This window comes from Stylophora pistillata, chromosome 4 (assembly GCF_964205215.1).
Source record: "Stylophora pistillata chromosome 4, jaStyPist1.2, whole genome shotgun sequence".
NCBI classification, from domain to species: domain Eukaryota; kingdom Metazoa; phylum Cnidaria; class Anthozoa; order Scleractinia; family Pocilloporidae; genus Stylophora; species Stylophora pistillata.
Window position 1 is genome coordinate 32,315,531 of NC_142522.1, and position 18,378 is coordinate 32,333,908.

The 18,378-nt window shown below is 38.3% G+C and overlaps 1 protein-coding gene and 1 long non-coding RNA gene across 5 annotated transcripts in view; one reads left to right on the top strand and one right to left on the bottom strand.

Moving 5' to 3' along the window:
* Nucleotides 1-11,939, top strand: part of LOC111324475 (uncharacterized) — a 14,105-nt gene extending 2,166 nt beyond the window's left edge. For 3 of the 4 annotated variants that reach the window (XM_022928034.2, XM_022928036.2, XM_022928035.2), the window contains 5 exons: nucleotides 281-538; nucleotides 1,284-1,580; nucleotides 2,740-3,039; nucleotides 8,852-9,148; nucleotides 10,073-11,939. In XM_022928034.2, the coding sequence (XP_022783769.1) occupies nucleotides 281-538; nucleotides 1,284-1,580; nucleotides 2,740-3,039; nucleotides 8,852-9,148; nucleotides 10,073-10,122 (1,202 nt within the window). In that variant the 3' untranslated portion in view covers nucleotides 10,123-11,939. Of the gene's footprint in view, nucleotides 1-280; nucleotides 539-1,283; nucleotides 1,581-2,739; nucleotides 3,040-3,190; nucleotides 3,233-8,851; nucleotides 9,149-10,072 lie in introns of those variants that run through there. The other variant, XM_022928037.2, reaches the window with a different exon arrangement.
* Nucleotides 1,515-8,333, bottom strand: LOC148733384 (uncharacterized). The gene is made up of 3 exons (XR_016000045.1): nucleotides 7,553-8,333; nucleotides 7,410-7,467; nucleotides 1,515-1,634 (listed from the first exon to the last, which is right to left on the bottom strand). It is a non-coding gene; the product is annotated as an uncharacterized LOC148733384 (long non-coding RNA).
* Nucleotides 11,940-18,378: the final 6,439 nt, after the last annotated feature.

An 18,378-nucleotide genomic window follows, 5' to 3' on the forward strand; every position in this document is an offset into this window, starting at 1 on the left:
ATGGATTTTTAAATCTTGAGACAAAGAGAGATAACTTTGCTCTATCTGTTCTAGACCTCATATTAAGGGTCCAGCAAAACAAAGCTGTTGTTCGTTGTAACGAGAAATTTTGTTAGGTCTACATCACATTTGCACAAATTTCAGAGTATTATAATCGTCCTTTAAAATACATCAGTACTTTCATCCACTGTCTATACTAGGAAAATAACAATACACAATCCACACTATTTTTTGTTGCAAATATCATCCAAAAAGTTTTGCTCATTATTAAATTCACTAGAGAGCAATGCTGGAAACAGCCGAGGACAACAAAGAAGTTGTGGTGATGGTGAAGAGGAAAAACCTCAGTCCCACAAAGGCCAACATCAGGTTGAAGAAACTTATGCCGTGCAAGAGAGTGAACTTGCTGGTGAGAAACAGCAAAGCATTAAGAACAAACCTTTGATCAAGAGATCATGCAGTGAACAACAAGCCACCAAAGAGAAACCAAGGCCTGACAGGTTGCTCAGTGAGAGGAATCACATACCTCTGAGAGAAGGTAGTAAATAATCAACCCTCCATGTGATCATTATGCAAAAACTTCACATACAATTATTGTTTCCAGAGAACACACCAGAAAACACCTTTCATTAACCATTGCAACTACTGCTAGTGTTGCTAATTCTTGTTGCTTTCTCTCCAGCCCCTTAATCTATCAATTTACTTGATCCAACCTCACTACTGTTGCAAAGAAAAGAAAAGAGCCAGAGATACTTTAATATGATAAATCAAGTTCAGGCCCACAAATACACATTCTACAAAAATGTGTAATTAACTATGAAAGTTTCCAGAAATTGTTTTAGATTTATCCAAGCCTGTTCAGGGATTGACACTAATTATTCAACTTGCTAGCCAAGTGGTTAGTGACAACTAAGATGTTACAACAATTCATTTTGTTTACTAGCCAAACTGTCTAGTGGACATCAAAAACCAATCTGGTCAAAACTGAATTTCTACCAGTCTGTGGCTAGTTGGCTACCATAAGTATTGAGCCCTACTGTTTTGTTTTTCCTCCACAAACGGCTCAAAGAGACAAGATTTTGTCCCCCACATTTGTTTTTTTTTAAAGAAAATCACAATTAGGTCTTGTCATGTTATAAATGCATTCAATCCCAAACATAATGAACTCAAAATATCTGCTGATAAAAGTCATAAAAGCTTAATGTGAATATGAGGGCTTGTTGTTTCACAAATTTGATTCATCATTGAGACACAGCTAATGAAAAAATTACTTTGTGTTACAGAGGAACTGGTTTCAGATGCTGTTTTGAGTGATATCTATGTGATGGATCATCTTAAAAACCTTCTAGACAGGTCTGTCACAGGCATAAAAAACTGGAGATACCTAGCAGATCTTAATGGTGTCCCTATAGAGAAGCAACTCAAATGGCAATTAGGTGAACATCATTCTAGATCTGAAAAGATGTTTGAAGCACTCACTTGTACAAATCCTGAACTTTCCATGAGAAGTCTAGTAAAACATCTAAGTGACCTTGGCATCAACAATGTGGCAAATTTTATGACTGATCTCAAACTTGAAGGTTAGTGTGCTCTCACTTGGATAATATGTGCTCTTGAATAAGTTGCTCAGACCCCTGTTAATTGCAGAATGGAAATAGTGTCCACCAGATAAATTTCAAACCAATGAGTGGTGAAGTCTGTTTAGTTATAATTATAACTATAACCCATAGCCAAGGCTGCGCTCTAAGGAAAACTGAATGGAGCCCAGTGCTCTGAAACTGTGAAATTCAGGGTGCCCAGCAAATGTTTTGTATGAAAAAGCTTAAATTCTTGAGTCGCCCAAGAGCAAACGTAAGGCACCAAGGGCCACTGGGGGCTGCTAAACCACAGCCTTGATAGCACATCATTATTGGATGTAAATTAATCTGGAGGATAGAATTACTCTGTCTTTGATCAAGTTGAGGAAAAGTCAAGTAATTAGTTCCTAATTGCATTAGTAATGCATCAATCAATACAAAGCTTCAACATCCCCCACTGACTCCCCAATCATTCAAACTTTGGAGATTGGTTTGTTCAAATTCTTGCCTACAAGGGCCAAAATCGTGTTCAAATACCCCACACTAGTTCTGGATTTGATCATATTAATTTTAATGTAGAAAGTAAGATTAGCAACTTTTCTTCAGAGTCATCTGCTTGCAAAAGTGGACTTTTTACCCTTAAAACCTCCATATGAAACTGCAAAACATATCTGATCAAATTACCCACTCCACCCAGGCAAGGTTCAAATTGCCCACCCTGGGCAAGGATGACAGTCATATGCCCTGTGGTTTGCCTTGGGGAAGGGGGGACATTGAAGCTTCAAATCAATTGGCATATGAAAAACCTAAGTTACACACTTAAGGATAGACTGTCAGACTGAAATCTTACCTAGAAAGGATCTGTTGAACTTTAAGAATGAATAACCTAGTTATGTGCTGTAGTATATTAACTGATCTTAATTATGGTTTTTTCTAGAGAGAAATGTGTGAATTTGCTCCACTCAATCAATGAGTCAAGAAATTGAGAATAACACCTAAGCATGCATAGATATGCCTATCACCACTGAATAATTGTTCATACCTAAATGCTTTGCATGGATGTTGTATGGAAAAGAGGATGCAACACTGCTTAAAGGAGGTTTTTACATTACACTTTGGTTAGCATGAACTCACTTGTTCATAACAATTTTTTCCATCATAGAGAACATGACGGCTGAAGAATTCTTTGAATTTCAAAATCGAAATGTCATTGGCAAAGTCCTTATGAAGCTGGATTTAATTGACAAAGACAACTGGTGGAATCTGGGAATTAAAATTGGTATGAGTGCCAAAAGTCTTAAGCAGATCAAGATCGATTGTGAAAATCGACAAGAAAATCCAGGAAGTCATGTGATAAACATCATTGCCACATCAGAACCCACAATGACCATCGGTCAGTTCAAGAAAAAGTTGGCGAACCTAGGACGTAAAGATGTTGCCCGGAAATTGAACATGCTATCAGGTAATTCAGAATTCATAATCATAGGAATACTAATTGTTTTAGTTTATGATGGTAAGATAAAATAGCTTAATTCCTCCTTGTAAACAGTGATACACATGAGCTTCCATTCAAACAATTAGTTTGTGTATTGACACATCACTCTGCCTGACAGCATAGACATTCCAAGCTCACACCTCATGCAGAGTTAAATAAGGTAAGTATCTACTCATTTATTAAACCATAATGCATTGTGTGATTCTGATAATGACATTCCCGATGATGTAGTGAGTGTGATAAATGGAAATTATCTCCTCACTATGCAATCTCACCCTCGTAATAGGGGCTAATGGCCTCTATGATAATTTCCATTTATCGCGCGCTAATCTTCATTTATCGCGCGATAATTTTTCATTTATCGCGCGATAATTTCCATTTATCGCGCGATAATCTATCATTTATCGCGCGATAAAAAAAATGTGTCATGTCCCCTATGGGCCACCGTATTTTACGGACCCTCTTGCCCCCTCTTACATGGATCGACACCGCGGAAATACGTTTTTCAGAGCACAATACAGTATCTTACTGCCGTACAGGCCTGATTTTTTTCAGGTCTGATTTTCGCTATTGCTTAAATAGCGCTATCTACTGCGAGGATCGTGCATCATACGTATCTAATACCGCAGTGCAAAATATATGAAGTTCATATACTTCATTGTATCTGATTTATCACTTTCACAGGTTTATTATAGTCTCCCTCGCAGCCGTTTTTAGTCTCGTCACGCAACGCTTCTCCCCACAAACGGCTGCTCACATTCGAACAACATTCCCTTTCCGCTACTTCAACCAATCACTATTTGGGTTACATATGTTGAGAACGCGCCAAAGTAGTCTAACCAATCATATTGTTTGTTTCATCTTCGAGTTCAAAGCTTTGAAAATGGAGTCCTTTGAAGAAGCGTTTGATGTTCTTAGTAATACATTTCGAATTCCTAGTTTAAATGCGCAGCAAAAAACTGGAATTAGGAAAATAGTTCAGGAAAGAAAGGATGTATTTGTCAATCTTCCTACTGGTTTCGGGAAATCTCTCCTGTATGAAGCACTCCCACTCGTGTTTGATCTTACCTCACAAGAGCCTGGTCATATCGTGGTCGTTTTCTCACCATTGGGGAAAGCCTTATGAACGACCAAGTGTCCCATTTGAGGGAGCTAGGGCTAAAAGCTGGTAACATAAGTTCACTTGAGGGTGGTAAACGCACTCGTATCGAAAGCGGCGAATACTCCTTAGTTTACGGATCCCCTGAAGCGTGGTTAAAGAACGAACGCCGGAGATTTATGCTGATGAACTCTGTATTCCATGCCAAAAAACTCGTGCCATTGCCGTCGATGAAGCGCATGTTGTAAGGCAGTGGTAAGTGTTTCAATAAAAACGAGTCTGCAGCAAAATGTTATTTTAGATGTATGTTTTAAATTAAGCAGTATAAAGGAAAGGACAATAAGAATGTAAATATTGTAAATAGAAAATGTAAATATTGTAAATAGAAAATGTAAATATTGTAAATAGAAAATGTAAATAGTTTAGTCAGTATTAGTATTACACTGTGGTCTTATTTTGGTTATCGTTATTTTATTCTGTCTGTGTTATATTACACATGATCACCTGTAAAAATATTGTGTCTAAATACAAGACATTATCATTGCAGTATACACTTCTGAGTGCTTCAGATTACCAATAAAATTGATATTGGGTGCCATGGTGTAGCCTATTTGATTGTCACTACTACATAGATAAAAGCTAAACTTTTTAAAATTTTATACCCCTAGACCCTAAAAGGAAGTAAATGTCCCATCAACCTATTAAAACTATGCTTAAAACTAACGTCATTTAGGGAACTTAGTCTGACAGGACCTGTCCCAACACAAATAAAACCTAAAAGTTCTAAGATGGTAGACCCCTAGACCCTAAAATGGAGATAAATGTCCCATCAACCTATTAAAAACCTATGCTTGAGGCTAACGTCATTTGAAGAACTCAGTCCAATAGGACCTTGAAAGTCCTGGCAATGTTAAAGGAGCTAGAGACTACAGCTTTCTGCATGTTCCTTAGCACTGAATGACATTAGTATTATTATTATTAAATTATTAAAATTAATAAAGTTTTCATTATTATATTATTATTATTAGAAATTTTATTATAGATTAATGCTGTCTATTTTCCTTTTGATGTGTTGGGGAACATCACAAGATAATTAAATGGAAGCCTTCTGTGAGTCTTACTTCAACCTTCTGAACATGAAAAATGCAGTAGAAATTAAGGAAAGTGAAAATAAATCAAATGTTGCTTATGTTGTGCAGTATATGGATAAGGACATGGAACTGGAATTCTATTTTGACTGGCTTACTGATGAACTGAAACAGAGTCAGGAAAAAACAGAAAGAACTATTATTTATTGCCAGACTATAAGATAATGTGGTTTACTTTATGCTACCATTAATGTTTTACTTTAATGTTTATTGGAAATGATTCAAACATGTGCTTGTTGAAATGTTGCATTCCTGCACTCCTGAAGCCAATAAGGATAACATTTTGGAGTCCGGAGTGGTGAAAATCACTGTGGGGGGGGGGGGGGGTTGGGGAGAACAGTACAGCTTCTTTGGCCCTCCTAAATTGTGGTAAGAAAATGAGTGATCTAATAAATTCATCATATTTTTAAATCAGATTACTGGTCAATTTCATTGTCTGATTAGTGACATAAATTGTGTGCCACTCATACTCTTATCATAGCAATTGAAAGTTTTGTCATGTGAAGTCACAAAAGATGGAACATCTGTTTGAGATTAGTTACATTTCACTTGTGAAGAAATTACTGTATACATGTACATGTAATAGAGAAAAGTAATTTATGATAATGGTCTGAAGTTTGATTAAGAATGCTGTGAAAGATTCCATGGGTTATATTGATCAATTGATTCTTTGAAAATTGAATCTCTTCATTGGTGCTGCTTCCAGTATCAAATTGTATTCTTCTTGCATATTGAGCAAAAATTTTAGACTGCTATTAGTCATTATTCAGTGAGATTGCAAATCTTTCAGACTTTTGAATAGATCAGATTCGTATGAAGACATTTATATCAGTAGTTGCAGCACCTGGGTACTTCTTGGGTTAAAATCTGGGCTAACAGACTTTTTCAGGGTCCTGTTTTGACATTTTTTGGCTGTAACAGTTTGTCATCATTGGCACATACTTGTCACTAGGCTCTCATATATTGTACATTTGTGTTGTTCCAGATTATTCATAGACTACTTAACACTGCAGTGGCATACTGAATAGACAGTGTGAATTCTCAAAAGCTATGGACTACAGAATTCAATTTCCCATGAGGCAACAAAAAAATGTTTTGTTTACTGTTTATCTAGCTCTGATACCCTTGAGCATGTTTTTCTTGTGTTTGTTTATCCAGTGATAATTTTGAGGCATCTAAATCAATACACCATTAGAACGAATAGGAAATCTTGCCGGAGTATAACGTCCCTCTTGGCTGATCGTGGTAGAAATATTAGAATTGGCTGTAGCATTAGAGGTACAAGTCGTATTGATCGGATCGAATTGTAAACATTTCGAGGATTTCCCACGGCACGAAGCTTGGATTTCTCCGTCGCTCTCAACGCTCAATAAGCGCTTCTTTCTGGGAAGTTCTCGATCCTTGAAGATTCCCTTCAATTCATCTTTGAACTCTTCAAGATGAACAGAGGTCTTTTTGAACTTGATCAATCGTCGGTAGCAAGCTTTACAAACTGACAACTCGCTGGTTGCTGAATAGCAGCTCACATTCACATCCAGACAGGAACTAATATTCACCGGAAAATCAAAAGAACTTTTTCCAAAAACATAAATTTTTTCTTTTGTCTCAACTGAGGTGGAACAAATAAAAGAAAGATCACTTTGCAAAACCTTCTTCAGGGTTTCCTCCAGCAAGAAACTACGATGAAATGCAGAAATTGAAAACGCGGGAATAACGATAGTGATTACAATCTCTTGTGCTCTGATTGGTCACATAAGAAACAATGTCAGCGATCTCATTGGTGCAAAGACAACAAAGGGAAAGGAATGTGTGCAGCCGTTTGTGGGGAGAAACGCTGCGTGACGAGACTAAAAACGGCTGCGAGGGAGACTAGGTTTATTACGAATCAACTTAACGGCCTGCTCCCAGTTGGCTTGTTAGCTCAATTGATAGAGCGCTGCACTAGTACCGTAGAGGTCAGTGGTTCGAATCCCGTACAGGCCTGATTTTTTCAGGTCTGATTTTCGCTATTGCTTAAATAACGCTATCTACTGCGAGGATCGTGCATCATACGAATAACAACAATAACAATTTATAGAGATTTGACTTACCGTTGTTTTTTTGTTTGCGGTGGCGGAAATTTTGATTGTTAATATTTCAAATATTACCCTGACAATGAAAGGAGAGAAAAACCGACTGAAAAGTAAAAAAAACAACAAACAAAAAAAAGGAAAAGACCGATAACTTAGCTAACTTGTGTATATATATCCTTCTGCATTCGTTGCCACTGATTGCCTCCGCCATGTTGTTCGGATCAGTCCCCCGCGTGTTCATTGACTCGACCCAGGATTCACAAAAAATTGCTCCTTCGACAAAGAAATTATATTGTGGAAGACTGGGACGGCTTTTTTTCCCCCTTTCAGCATGGTAATATTTAGAATATTAAAAGTGAAAATTTCGCCACCGCGAACAAACAAACGACGGTAAGTCAAATCTCTATAAGTTGTCATTGTTATTATTTGGTTACAATGAATATATGAAGTTCATATATTTTGAACTGCGGTTGTAGCATGTAGATACGTTTGATGCACGATCCTCGCAGTAGAGAGCGCTATTTATGCAATAGCGAAAATCAGACCTGAAAAAAATCAGGCCTGTACGGGATTCGAACCACTGACTTCTGCGATACTAGTGCAGCGCTCTACCAATTGAGCTAACAAGCCAACTGGGAGCAGGCCGTTAAGTTGATTCGTAATAAACCCGTGATGATAAATCAGACACAATGAATATATGAAGTTCATGTATTTTGAACTGCGGTTGTAGATACGTATGATGCACGATCCTCGCAGTAGAGAGCTCCCAGTTGGCTTGTTAGCTCAATTGATAGAGCGCTGCACTAGTATCGCAGAGGTCAGTGGTTCGAATCCCGTACAGGCCTGATTTTTTTCAGGTCTGATTTTCGCTATTGCATAAATAGCGCTCTCTACTGCGAGGATCGTGCATCATACGTATTGTTATTATTGTCTTTTCATGGGGGTCCGTAATAGGGAGTCGGTAAAGGGGGTCTGTAGAGGGTCCGTGGCCGTGGACCGGTCCGTACAGGGGTCCGCGGACCACGTCCGTAAGGGGACCATGGACTGGGGGTCAGTGTTTTCGGGACACCCGAAGTTTAGTCTGTTTCTACATGATCTCAGTAAGAACCACATCAAAAAAGTATCAAACCTAGAGGCACTGTGCTTTTTAAAGGTCGTTCGGTCTTTTGTAAGTCGCACTAAAAGAGCGTTGGCAGTTCAAGTCCAAAGCGACTTTGTAGTTTGGTTATGATAGTTTAAATATTATTGTAAAATAAACTCATTTTTTCAATAGCTCTGGAAGCAAGGGCAGGATACTTGACAACCTCGTTCCCCGGACCTGTTCCCTTGGTTGGGGCCGCCCCACCTCCAGTTAAGGAAAAAGGCCCTGGGAACGGGGTTGGATACTTAAACAAGTCTTACATTTCAGCAGTTGTCGATCTTTTCACTGGTCAATGCTATGATTACATGTCTTTTAACAGAGAAGTCAGTGATCGGCAAGTTGCTCGACAACTTAGACTTGGTTCGGGAAGTGACAAGCTTGCTCAATAGCCCTGATTCTCCTGTACTCAAAAACTACAAGGATCTGGCTGCTGATTGCGGAATTTCAAGGGAAAAGTATGAAAGTCTGCAGCCGCCATGTGCCGATAGCCCAACACAGAAAACGATTGAGGAAATCGTCCAGCGTAATCCAAAGTTTTCTGTGGAAGAGCTTTTCAAGAATTTGAGTGACATGGAACGTTTGGACGTCATAGAGGCCATTAGCCCCTATTACGAGGGTAAGATTGCATAGTAAGGAGATATAATCACATCCTATATCTGGCGCAAACTTTTTAAATAACCATTTAGAAGATAAGGAACCTGCGAGGCTAAATGAGAATTGATATCTAGTTTCAACGGCCGGTTCGAGCTCTACAACCATGCGACATTTGACTACACGTTTTGACCACCACGAATAGGATTTGAGGCGAATCAATATTTGATTTGAGACATTGGTGGGTGGAATCTGAAAAAACGAAATATTTAGGGTTGGATAGTAGGATATGTTACTTCGGCCGTCTCCCCCTCTCCCTCCCCCCTCCCCCCCCCACCACCTTTTCCCAGCCCCAGCCCCACTCCCTTCTCTGTATTGAGAGTCGATTTAATTTGAATTTTTAACAATCCCTATCACAATAAACGAATATCTCTCGAAATTATACCCGACCTTTAAGTACCTTTTGAAAAGATTGGAAACTGTTGGATCTGACTGTTAAGAAATATGTCGAAGCTGTTTTATATTTCGAGTTGAACAATCAATAAGAGACACGTTTATTTACAACATATAAAGTTCACAAAGCAACAAGGTGGAAGATCAGACATGGTTTGATGCTACTTCACCCTGCCTTCATCAGGGGTGATAAAGGCACTGGACAGGAGTGTTGAACACTGAGTCGATGAATTGTAATTTCCCCAATTACATACATTAAATCCTTAAACCACAGTAGCATCAAACCGTGTCTAACGTTATTTACTTTTGGGGATTTTCCTTCACGGGAGTGCAACTCGAAACCTTAAACTCGTCGAAGTTGATGCGAATCAACATTGGTATCTGAGTTAGACGACTATTAGAGTAAGAAGCTCTGTACACAAGTTTATTAATTTAGAGAGGACTCAAAGATTTCTAGCTGAACTCGACTACTGTCTCTGTTTCTCTCTCATTTCAGAGGAAGACGTGTTGGCCTTGAAAAGAAAGTTAAGGATTACAGACGAGTGAGCACTCTCGTTAGATAAGGTTCCAGCTACCATTATGCATATGCTAACTGAGGTCCTAACCTCGTTAATGAACTATCAGCAGACATGAAGTGATTGTTTCAAGTAAACAAAAACTGAAGAGGTAGTTAGAAAAGCTAAGTTCTCCTTCATTCTTTATGTTTTTCAATGAGATTGTGCAGAGAGTCTTACGATAGGCGATACACGTAGCATGAAAATTCTCGGGAGTGTTATTTTGAGGAATTTGGGACTTTTTTTAAGTGTTTTACAGCTACAAACTCCAGTTTTGGTGTTCGAGCCTTGATGATTACCGTCTAAACAGCTTCAAACGTTGACAAGGAAGCAAACATAATATTTACTTCAAAAAGTAACTCTCGACCTTTATTTCAGCGTATTATTACACGACTCGGGCAGTCAGAGGGCCAATAACTAAAATCAACCAATCAAAATGCTCTATTGCTGGTCAATATTCTCTCAGTATTGGACCGGGCACTGTCCCGAATGGTCCCGAATGATACCACACTTGTGTCCCTTGGAACTTCAGTCGTATAATAAATCTCTTTAACCAAGCTTGCTCGGGACCGTACTGTAAGAATATCGGCCCTCGGTCTTTTTTGTATGGACCTCGCTGCGCTTGGTCCGTACTGTCAAGACCTCGGGCCGATATTCTCCCAGTACGGCCCTCGTGCTTGGTTAATAAGATATATGTAAAAAAGTTTAGATATCAGTAACGGAGCTGACCTAGAGCTTTCATGCCATCTGCCAACTTGTACTATGTCCGACCATTTCCCATTTTCTAGCTCTTCTTCGTTAATTGAAAGTGAAATTTCGGAACAAACAAGCAGGCAAGTTCAGTCGTTTATTCATATTTGGCATGAAAAGTGTGGTAGATTTTTGTTGTGTTGAATCATGAGTTACAGGTTTTCCAATCTAGTTCATACATTTACCAGTACCTGGGTAAAGATTTGCAGCAAAACGATTTAAAAAAATTAATCGCAGTCAGTTGTCAATGCTAATACTTTCGACTTGAAGGGCACCGTTATTGTCATTAAGGCCAGGAAAATGCTTCTACAGTTAACAAAGGCGTTGACGTCTTGTCTTCCCTGATGTCATGGGGAATTTTACTTGTTCGATATAGCAGATCCAGAAACCTATGAGAGTTTGATAAGCTCTGTCCAAACTTTAGGTGGTTTTTCCTAGTGTAACTGAATACTTATCATTACTGACAAAGCAAACAAGCTTATGAGCTCTTCCGGCTGTTGTTATACATTGTCACAACTATATTAACACCTACATCGAACATTGGCCAGCTAAATTTGGTGAAGTGTTTGATTCCTACTCCCACCGACCTTACCTTACAAATTAGATCAGTTGATATCTTGTGTCCTTGTAAGAATATCACAATACGCTGTTATTTGTTTTGATCAACGCATACTTTCTTCGTGAAATCGGTAAAGAAAAAATGTTTAGTTCTTGTGATAACTGCGTCTCTAAATGAGTTATGTTTGATTTTACACCTATTTTTATAGAACAATTATTTTTTGACTTATGTTTGATTATTAGTTTTATAAACTATTTGATATTTGTACAGGATTTTCGTGGAAATTACTCATCTTATCTTTCAATCTTTTCTATGCACCTTTCAAGTTATTTATTTACCGATTTCACGATCAGTAGAATGAACGTTCCTTAAATTTTGACAGAGTTTCACAGTCAACTCAACAAGGAATCACTGGAAGTATAGTATTAGGTCGACTGGTTAACAGTTACGAAGTTTGAAACTGTTAGTTGTTAAATAATAAAGAGGAGTTCAACAGCAAACATCAGTTGGAGTAAATTCTTTCAACAAACACCCGAGACAGCTCCGAAGTGTCTGTTTTGAGCGGTCCTTAGCTCGTATGTCCCAGATTGGGGCTGAAACGTGATATACCGTAATGATTCGAAATAGCGCTCGGGACGCTAATTTACTTTTGGCACCTTAGGGGAGGGCTTGTACATGTAAAACGCCAAATCGAGCAACATGCCGAAAAGGCCCCGACGCACAAGTTATGATTGATTACGCGATTGTTATTCAATGTTTGTAAAGCAAGATACGGCTTCGGGTTTCACGCACGATAAAGCCTTGTTGAACTACGCTCGCCGTCAATGCTGTTCTTTTGTTGACATACTTTTATTGCATGTACTTTACAGGGAGCGGAAGTCCATTTTCTGGTTATTCATTTCACAACTAAGAAAAACATAGGCATACCACGCATGCGAGAGTTATTTTCTAGGATGAGTGGGTTAGGATGGGAGACTTTAAGTAAATAATTTTTTTCAATTTTGTGAAAGAAAAAGAGCGTTAACAGACATGAACATGGCAGTCGACACAGAGAGCAGATATAACTTGATGATCTTTTCGACCTTAGCCAAAAGAGCAACCCCCCAAGGCGAAAAGGTTTATCGATCAAATACGCTTTGTCCAAATGCTCTGCGCAAATTTTGTCAAAGTCAGCACAACTAGCCCTTCCAAAACTAACGCTCCAGTCATAACTCCATGTTTGGCCTTTTGCTGACGGGGTAGGCGTTATAAGTGAAAGAGCGGTACACGAGAGACGCCTTAGTTTTTCAATTGGTAGGAAACTTCCCTGCTGACTTTTGTAACTCTGAGATTATAACTACGTCCAAACGGAGAAAATGAATTAGTTCACAGGATACATATGATATGCTCACAATTCTTTGTTGATGTCGTTTTTAGTGTCTGTCAATGTTGGATTGATTCCATTGCAACACTTTGCAAAACCCTAATTCCATGATATGATTGACATGAGGGACAGTACTCTGACGCCCCGATTGGTGCAAACATGCCCCAATGCTGTGATTGGATTGGTGCGAGATACATATCCTAATGCGCCGATCTGATTGGTGCGAGATACATACCCTGATGCGGCGATCTGATTGGTGTGAGATACATACCCTGATGCGGCGATCTGGTTGGTACAAAATACCTACCCAAATGCGGCGATCTGATTGGTGCGAGCAACATACGCTAACATAGAAATATTTGTTTTTATATATACATACACATGAAAACAAAAACTCAAAAAGTGACTTATCCACTGTGATTTCGCAATCTGAATAGTCCTTGTATGAGAATAAGTACTAAAATAGATTTTTGTGAGCCCTCTGAAGACGACTACAGGTTTCTTATTGCAAAACTCGATGACACAAGTTTTTGTTAACTTCCGGTCGCTATATTTGTGCCCCTCAGACAGACACAAAAATGGCGTCTCTATGAAAGCGTCATGGATTTGAGTAAAACATTTCTTCAAATATCACACAGACCTGAATCTTTGTGAGACTGTTTGAATATTCATCATATTTTATCTCTTTGATTCTTGACTATATTTTTTGAATGGTTTTGATGATGGTGCGACATTGAAAACCGCAATATTGTCTGATTTTCAAATCAGGGAGTCAATAACATAATTACAGGCCATTCCACTAAACATGTCCAATACACACAAACAGATTCCTATTCCAGTCAGTCAAATGAGAACCAGACACGCCTATTGGAATTGTACAATACGTACATATTTAAAAGCATAATTGGTCCGATGGAATCTATTCGTGTGCACTGAAATTTTTATTTCAGTTGTTTGCAATAAGATGAAAATTGTGTCGCCAATTTTGTATTCTGACCCTTTGTATTCTGATTCTTTACCTCGTTTACCTATTCAATTTTATATTCTGATTCTTTACCTTGTTATGCTCTAAATTATAGCCAACCGCTATTTACTGGTCAATCTCTATAGGAGATCGTCTTGTCATTTCGCGTGGGCGACTGCTTTTTAGTAGTCTACCTCGCAGTCGTTTTTTATGGTGGCTCATAGGGACAAAATACTTCCACAAATCACAAAACACCTCCACAAATCACAAAACACTTCCACAAATACAAAACACTTCCACAAATCACAAAGCACTTCCACAAATCACAAAACACTTCCAACAAATCACAAAACACTTCGACAAATACAAAATACTTCCACAAATCACAAAAGGGGGTTGTTATAATGCGAGCCTTTTATGACGGTCGGCATTAGAAAACATAGGGTGAAGTAGACCCGAATTATTAGCATTTTCCGATCATCGTAGTGACGTCATCTCCCGACCGCACAGTAAACTTCGGAAATTAACATGGCGACGTAAGCGTGAAACACTACCGACTAAATACAGAATGGCTCCGGCCTGTAATTGGATGGTAAAAATAGTAAGAGTTTGTAAAAGTTAATAAGTTACATCTTAACTCCTTGCACGTGAGTATTGTTTATCCGTGTGTCTCCAAGCGGAACAAGGAAATATCAATGCGACTAAAAACTCCGATGTGTCAAACAAGAGATGGTTACTTACATAACGAAGGGGAGACCTTTCTAGTTCAGCGATATTCCGGAGAGGACTAAGTCATCTGCTGACTCGTTCCGCTGACTAAACTCATTTAGTCAGTGCAGACTCAGTTCAGGTGGACGACTAGAGACTGGAGCCATTCCTGTATTTCACCGCTGGTAGGAATGGCTCCGACTCATGCGTTTATTAATTTTCTTTTTTTTTTTTCCTTTTTGGCGAAATAAATTTTAAACTGAAATAAAATCGAAAGAGCTTTTTATTAAGTTCTTCTTAAGTTGAACATTACAATGCTTGTGAATGGAGCCCTCATAAATTAATACAAGGCCATGTGATGTCTAAAGTTTAATGCAGCAACTGCTTGTCACGTTTCGAAAATCACGCAATGTTACGTGACGCTCCGACCGATATTTTTAATTTACAGTATGCTCTGCTGGAGAAATGTGGCTTGGCCGCAATCGAGGGAGTTTTCTTCGTGGAACATTGACTGGCAAGAGTACCATATCACCCCATACATTAATTATGCATTCAGACTAGTAGACTTTGTTTTAAAGTTTTGTCGTGAAAGACAAAGAAGTGGAATGCATAATTAATGTATAGGGTTATATGTAGTCTCCCTCGCAGCCGTTTTTAGTCTCGTCACGCAACGCTTCTCCCCACAAACGGCTGCTCACATTCGAACAACATTCCTTTCCCTTTGTTGTCTTTGCGCCAATGAGATCGCTGACATTGTTTCTTATGCGACAATCAGAGCACAAGAGATTGTAATCGCTATCGTTATTCCCGCCTTTTCAATTTCTGCATTTCATCGTAGTTTCTTGCTGGAGGAAACCATGAAGAAGGTTTTGCAAAGTGATCGTTCTTTTATTTGTTCCACCTCAGTTGAGACAAAAGAAAAAATTTATGTTTTTGGAAAAAGTTCTTTTGATTTTCCGGCGAATATTTGTTCCTGTCTGGATGTGAATGTGAGCTGCTATTCAGCGACCAGCGAGTTGTCAGTTTGTAAAGCTTGCTACCGACGATTGATCAAGTTCAAAAAGGCCTCTGTTCATCTTGAAGAGTTCAAAGATGAATTGAAGGGAATCTTCAAGGTTCGAGAACTTCCCAGAAAGAAGCGCTTATTGAGCGTTGAGAGCGACGGTGGAGAAATCCAAGCTTCGTGCCGTGGGAAATCCTCGAAATGTTTACAATTCGATCCGATCAATACGACTTGTACCTCTAATGCTACAGCCAATTCTAATATTTCTTCCACGATCAGCCATGAGGGACGTTATACTGCGGCAAGATTTCCTATTGGTTCTAATGGTGTATTGATTTAGATGCCTCAAAATTATCACTGGATAAACAAACACAAGAAAAACATGCTCAGGGGTATCAGAGCTAGATAAACAGTAAACAAAACATTTTTTTTGTTGCCTCATGGGAAATTGAATTCTGTAGTCCATAGCTTTTGAGAATTCACACTGTCTATTCAGTATGCCACTGCAGTGTTAAGTAGTCTATGAATAGTCTGGAGCAACACAAATGTACAATATATGAGAGCCTAGTGACAAATATGTGCCAATGATGACAAACTGTTACAGCCAAAAAATGTCAAAACAGGACCCTGAAAAAGTCTGTTAGCCCAGATTTTAACCCAAGAAGTACCCAGGTGCTGCAACTACTGATATAAATGAAGTTGATATAATTGTCTTCATACGAATCTGATCTATTCAAAAGTCTTAAAGATTTGCAATCTCACTGAATAATGACTAATAGCAGTCTAACATTTTTGCTCAATATGCAAGAAGAATACAATTTGATACTGGCAGCAGCACCAATGAAGAGATTCAATTTTCAAAGAAGCAATTGGTCAATATAACCCATGGAATCTTTCATAGCATTCTTAATCAAACTTCAGACCATTATCATAAATTACTTTTCTCTATTACATGTACATGTATACAGTATTTTCTTCACAAGTGAAATGTAACTAATCTCAAACAGATGTTCCATCTTTTGTGACTTCACATGACAAAACTTTCAATTGCTATGATAGAGTATGAGTAGCACACAATTTATGTCACTAATCAGACAATGAAATTGACCAGTAATCTGATTTAAAAATATGATGAATTTATTAGATCACTCATTTTCTTACCACAATTTAGGAGGGCCAAAGAAGCTGTACTGTTCTCCCCAACCCCCTCCCCCACAGTGATTTCCACCACTCTGTGAAAGGACTCCAAAATGTTATCCTTATTGGTTTCAGGAGTGCAGGAATGGAACATTTCAACAAGCACATGTCTTGAATCATTTCCAATAAACATTAAAGTAAAACATTAATGGTAGCATAAAGTAAACCACATTATCTTATAGTCTGGCAATAAATAAGAGTTCTTTCTGTTTTTTCCTGACTCTGTTTCAGTTCATCAGTAAGCCAGCCAAAATACAATTCCAGTTCCATGTCCTTATCCATATACTGCACAACATCAGCAACATTTGATTTATTTTCACTTTCCTTAATTTCTACTGCATTTTTCATGTTCAGAAGGTTGAAGTAAGACTCACAGAAGGCTTCCATTTAATTATCTTGTGATGTTCCCCAACACATCAAAAGGAAAATAGACAGCATTAATCTATAATGAAATTTCTAATAATAATAATAATAATAATAATATAATGAAAACTTTATTAATTTTAATAATTTAATAATAATAATACAAATGTCATTCAGTGCTAAGGAACATGCAGAAAGCTGTAGTCTCTAGCTCCTTTAACATTGCCAGGACTTTCAAGGTCCTATTGGACTGAGTTCTTCAAATGACGTTAGCTTCAAGCATAGGTTTTTAATAGGTTGATGGGACATTTATCTCCATTTTAGGGTCTAGGGGTCTACTATCTTAGAAGTTTTAGGTTTTATTTGTGTAGGGACAGGTCCTGTCAGACTAAGTTCCCTAAATGACGCTAGTTTCAAGCATAGTTTTAATAGGTTGATGGGACATTTACTTCCTTTTAGGGTCTAGGGGTATAAAATTTTAAAAAGTTTAGCTTTTATCTATGTAGTAGTGACAGTCAAATAGGCTACACCACGGCACCCAATATCAATTTTATTGGTAATCTGAAGCACTCAGAAGTGTATACTGCGATGATAATGTCTTGTATTTAGACACAATATTTTTACAGGTGATCATGTGTAATATAACACAGACAGAATAAAATAACGATAACCAAAATAAGACCACAGTGTAATACTAATACTGACTAAACTATTTACATTTTCTATTTACAATATTTACATTCTTATTGTCCTTTCCTTTATACTGCTTAATTTAAAACATACATGTAAAATAACATTTTGCTGCAGACTCGTTTTTATTGAAACACTTACCACTGCCTTACAACATGCGCTTCATCGACGGCAATGGCACAGAGTTTTTTGGCATGGAATACACAGAGTTCGTCAGCATAAATCTCCAGCGTTCGTTCCTTAACCACGCTTCAGGGGATCCGTAAACTAAGGAATATTCGCCGCTTTGGACACGAGTGCGTTTACCACCCTCAAGTGAACTTATGTTACCAGCTTTTAGCCCTAGCTCCCTCAAATGGGACACTTGGTCGCTCATAAGGCTTTCCCCAATGGTGAGAAAACGACGACGATATGACCAGGCTCTTGTGAGGTAAGATCAAACACGAGTGGTAGTGCTTCATACAGGAGAGATTTCCCGAAACCAGTAGGAAGATTGACAAATACATCCTTTCTTTCCTCAACTATTTTCCTAATTCCAGTTTTTTGCTGCGCATTTAAACTAGGAATTCGAAATGTATTACTAAGGAGTACTGGGAGACATGGCCGACATCCACACGTGCTTTAACTGGCTCCTACTCTACCTGCAGCTTA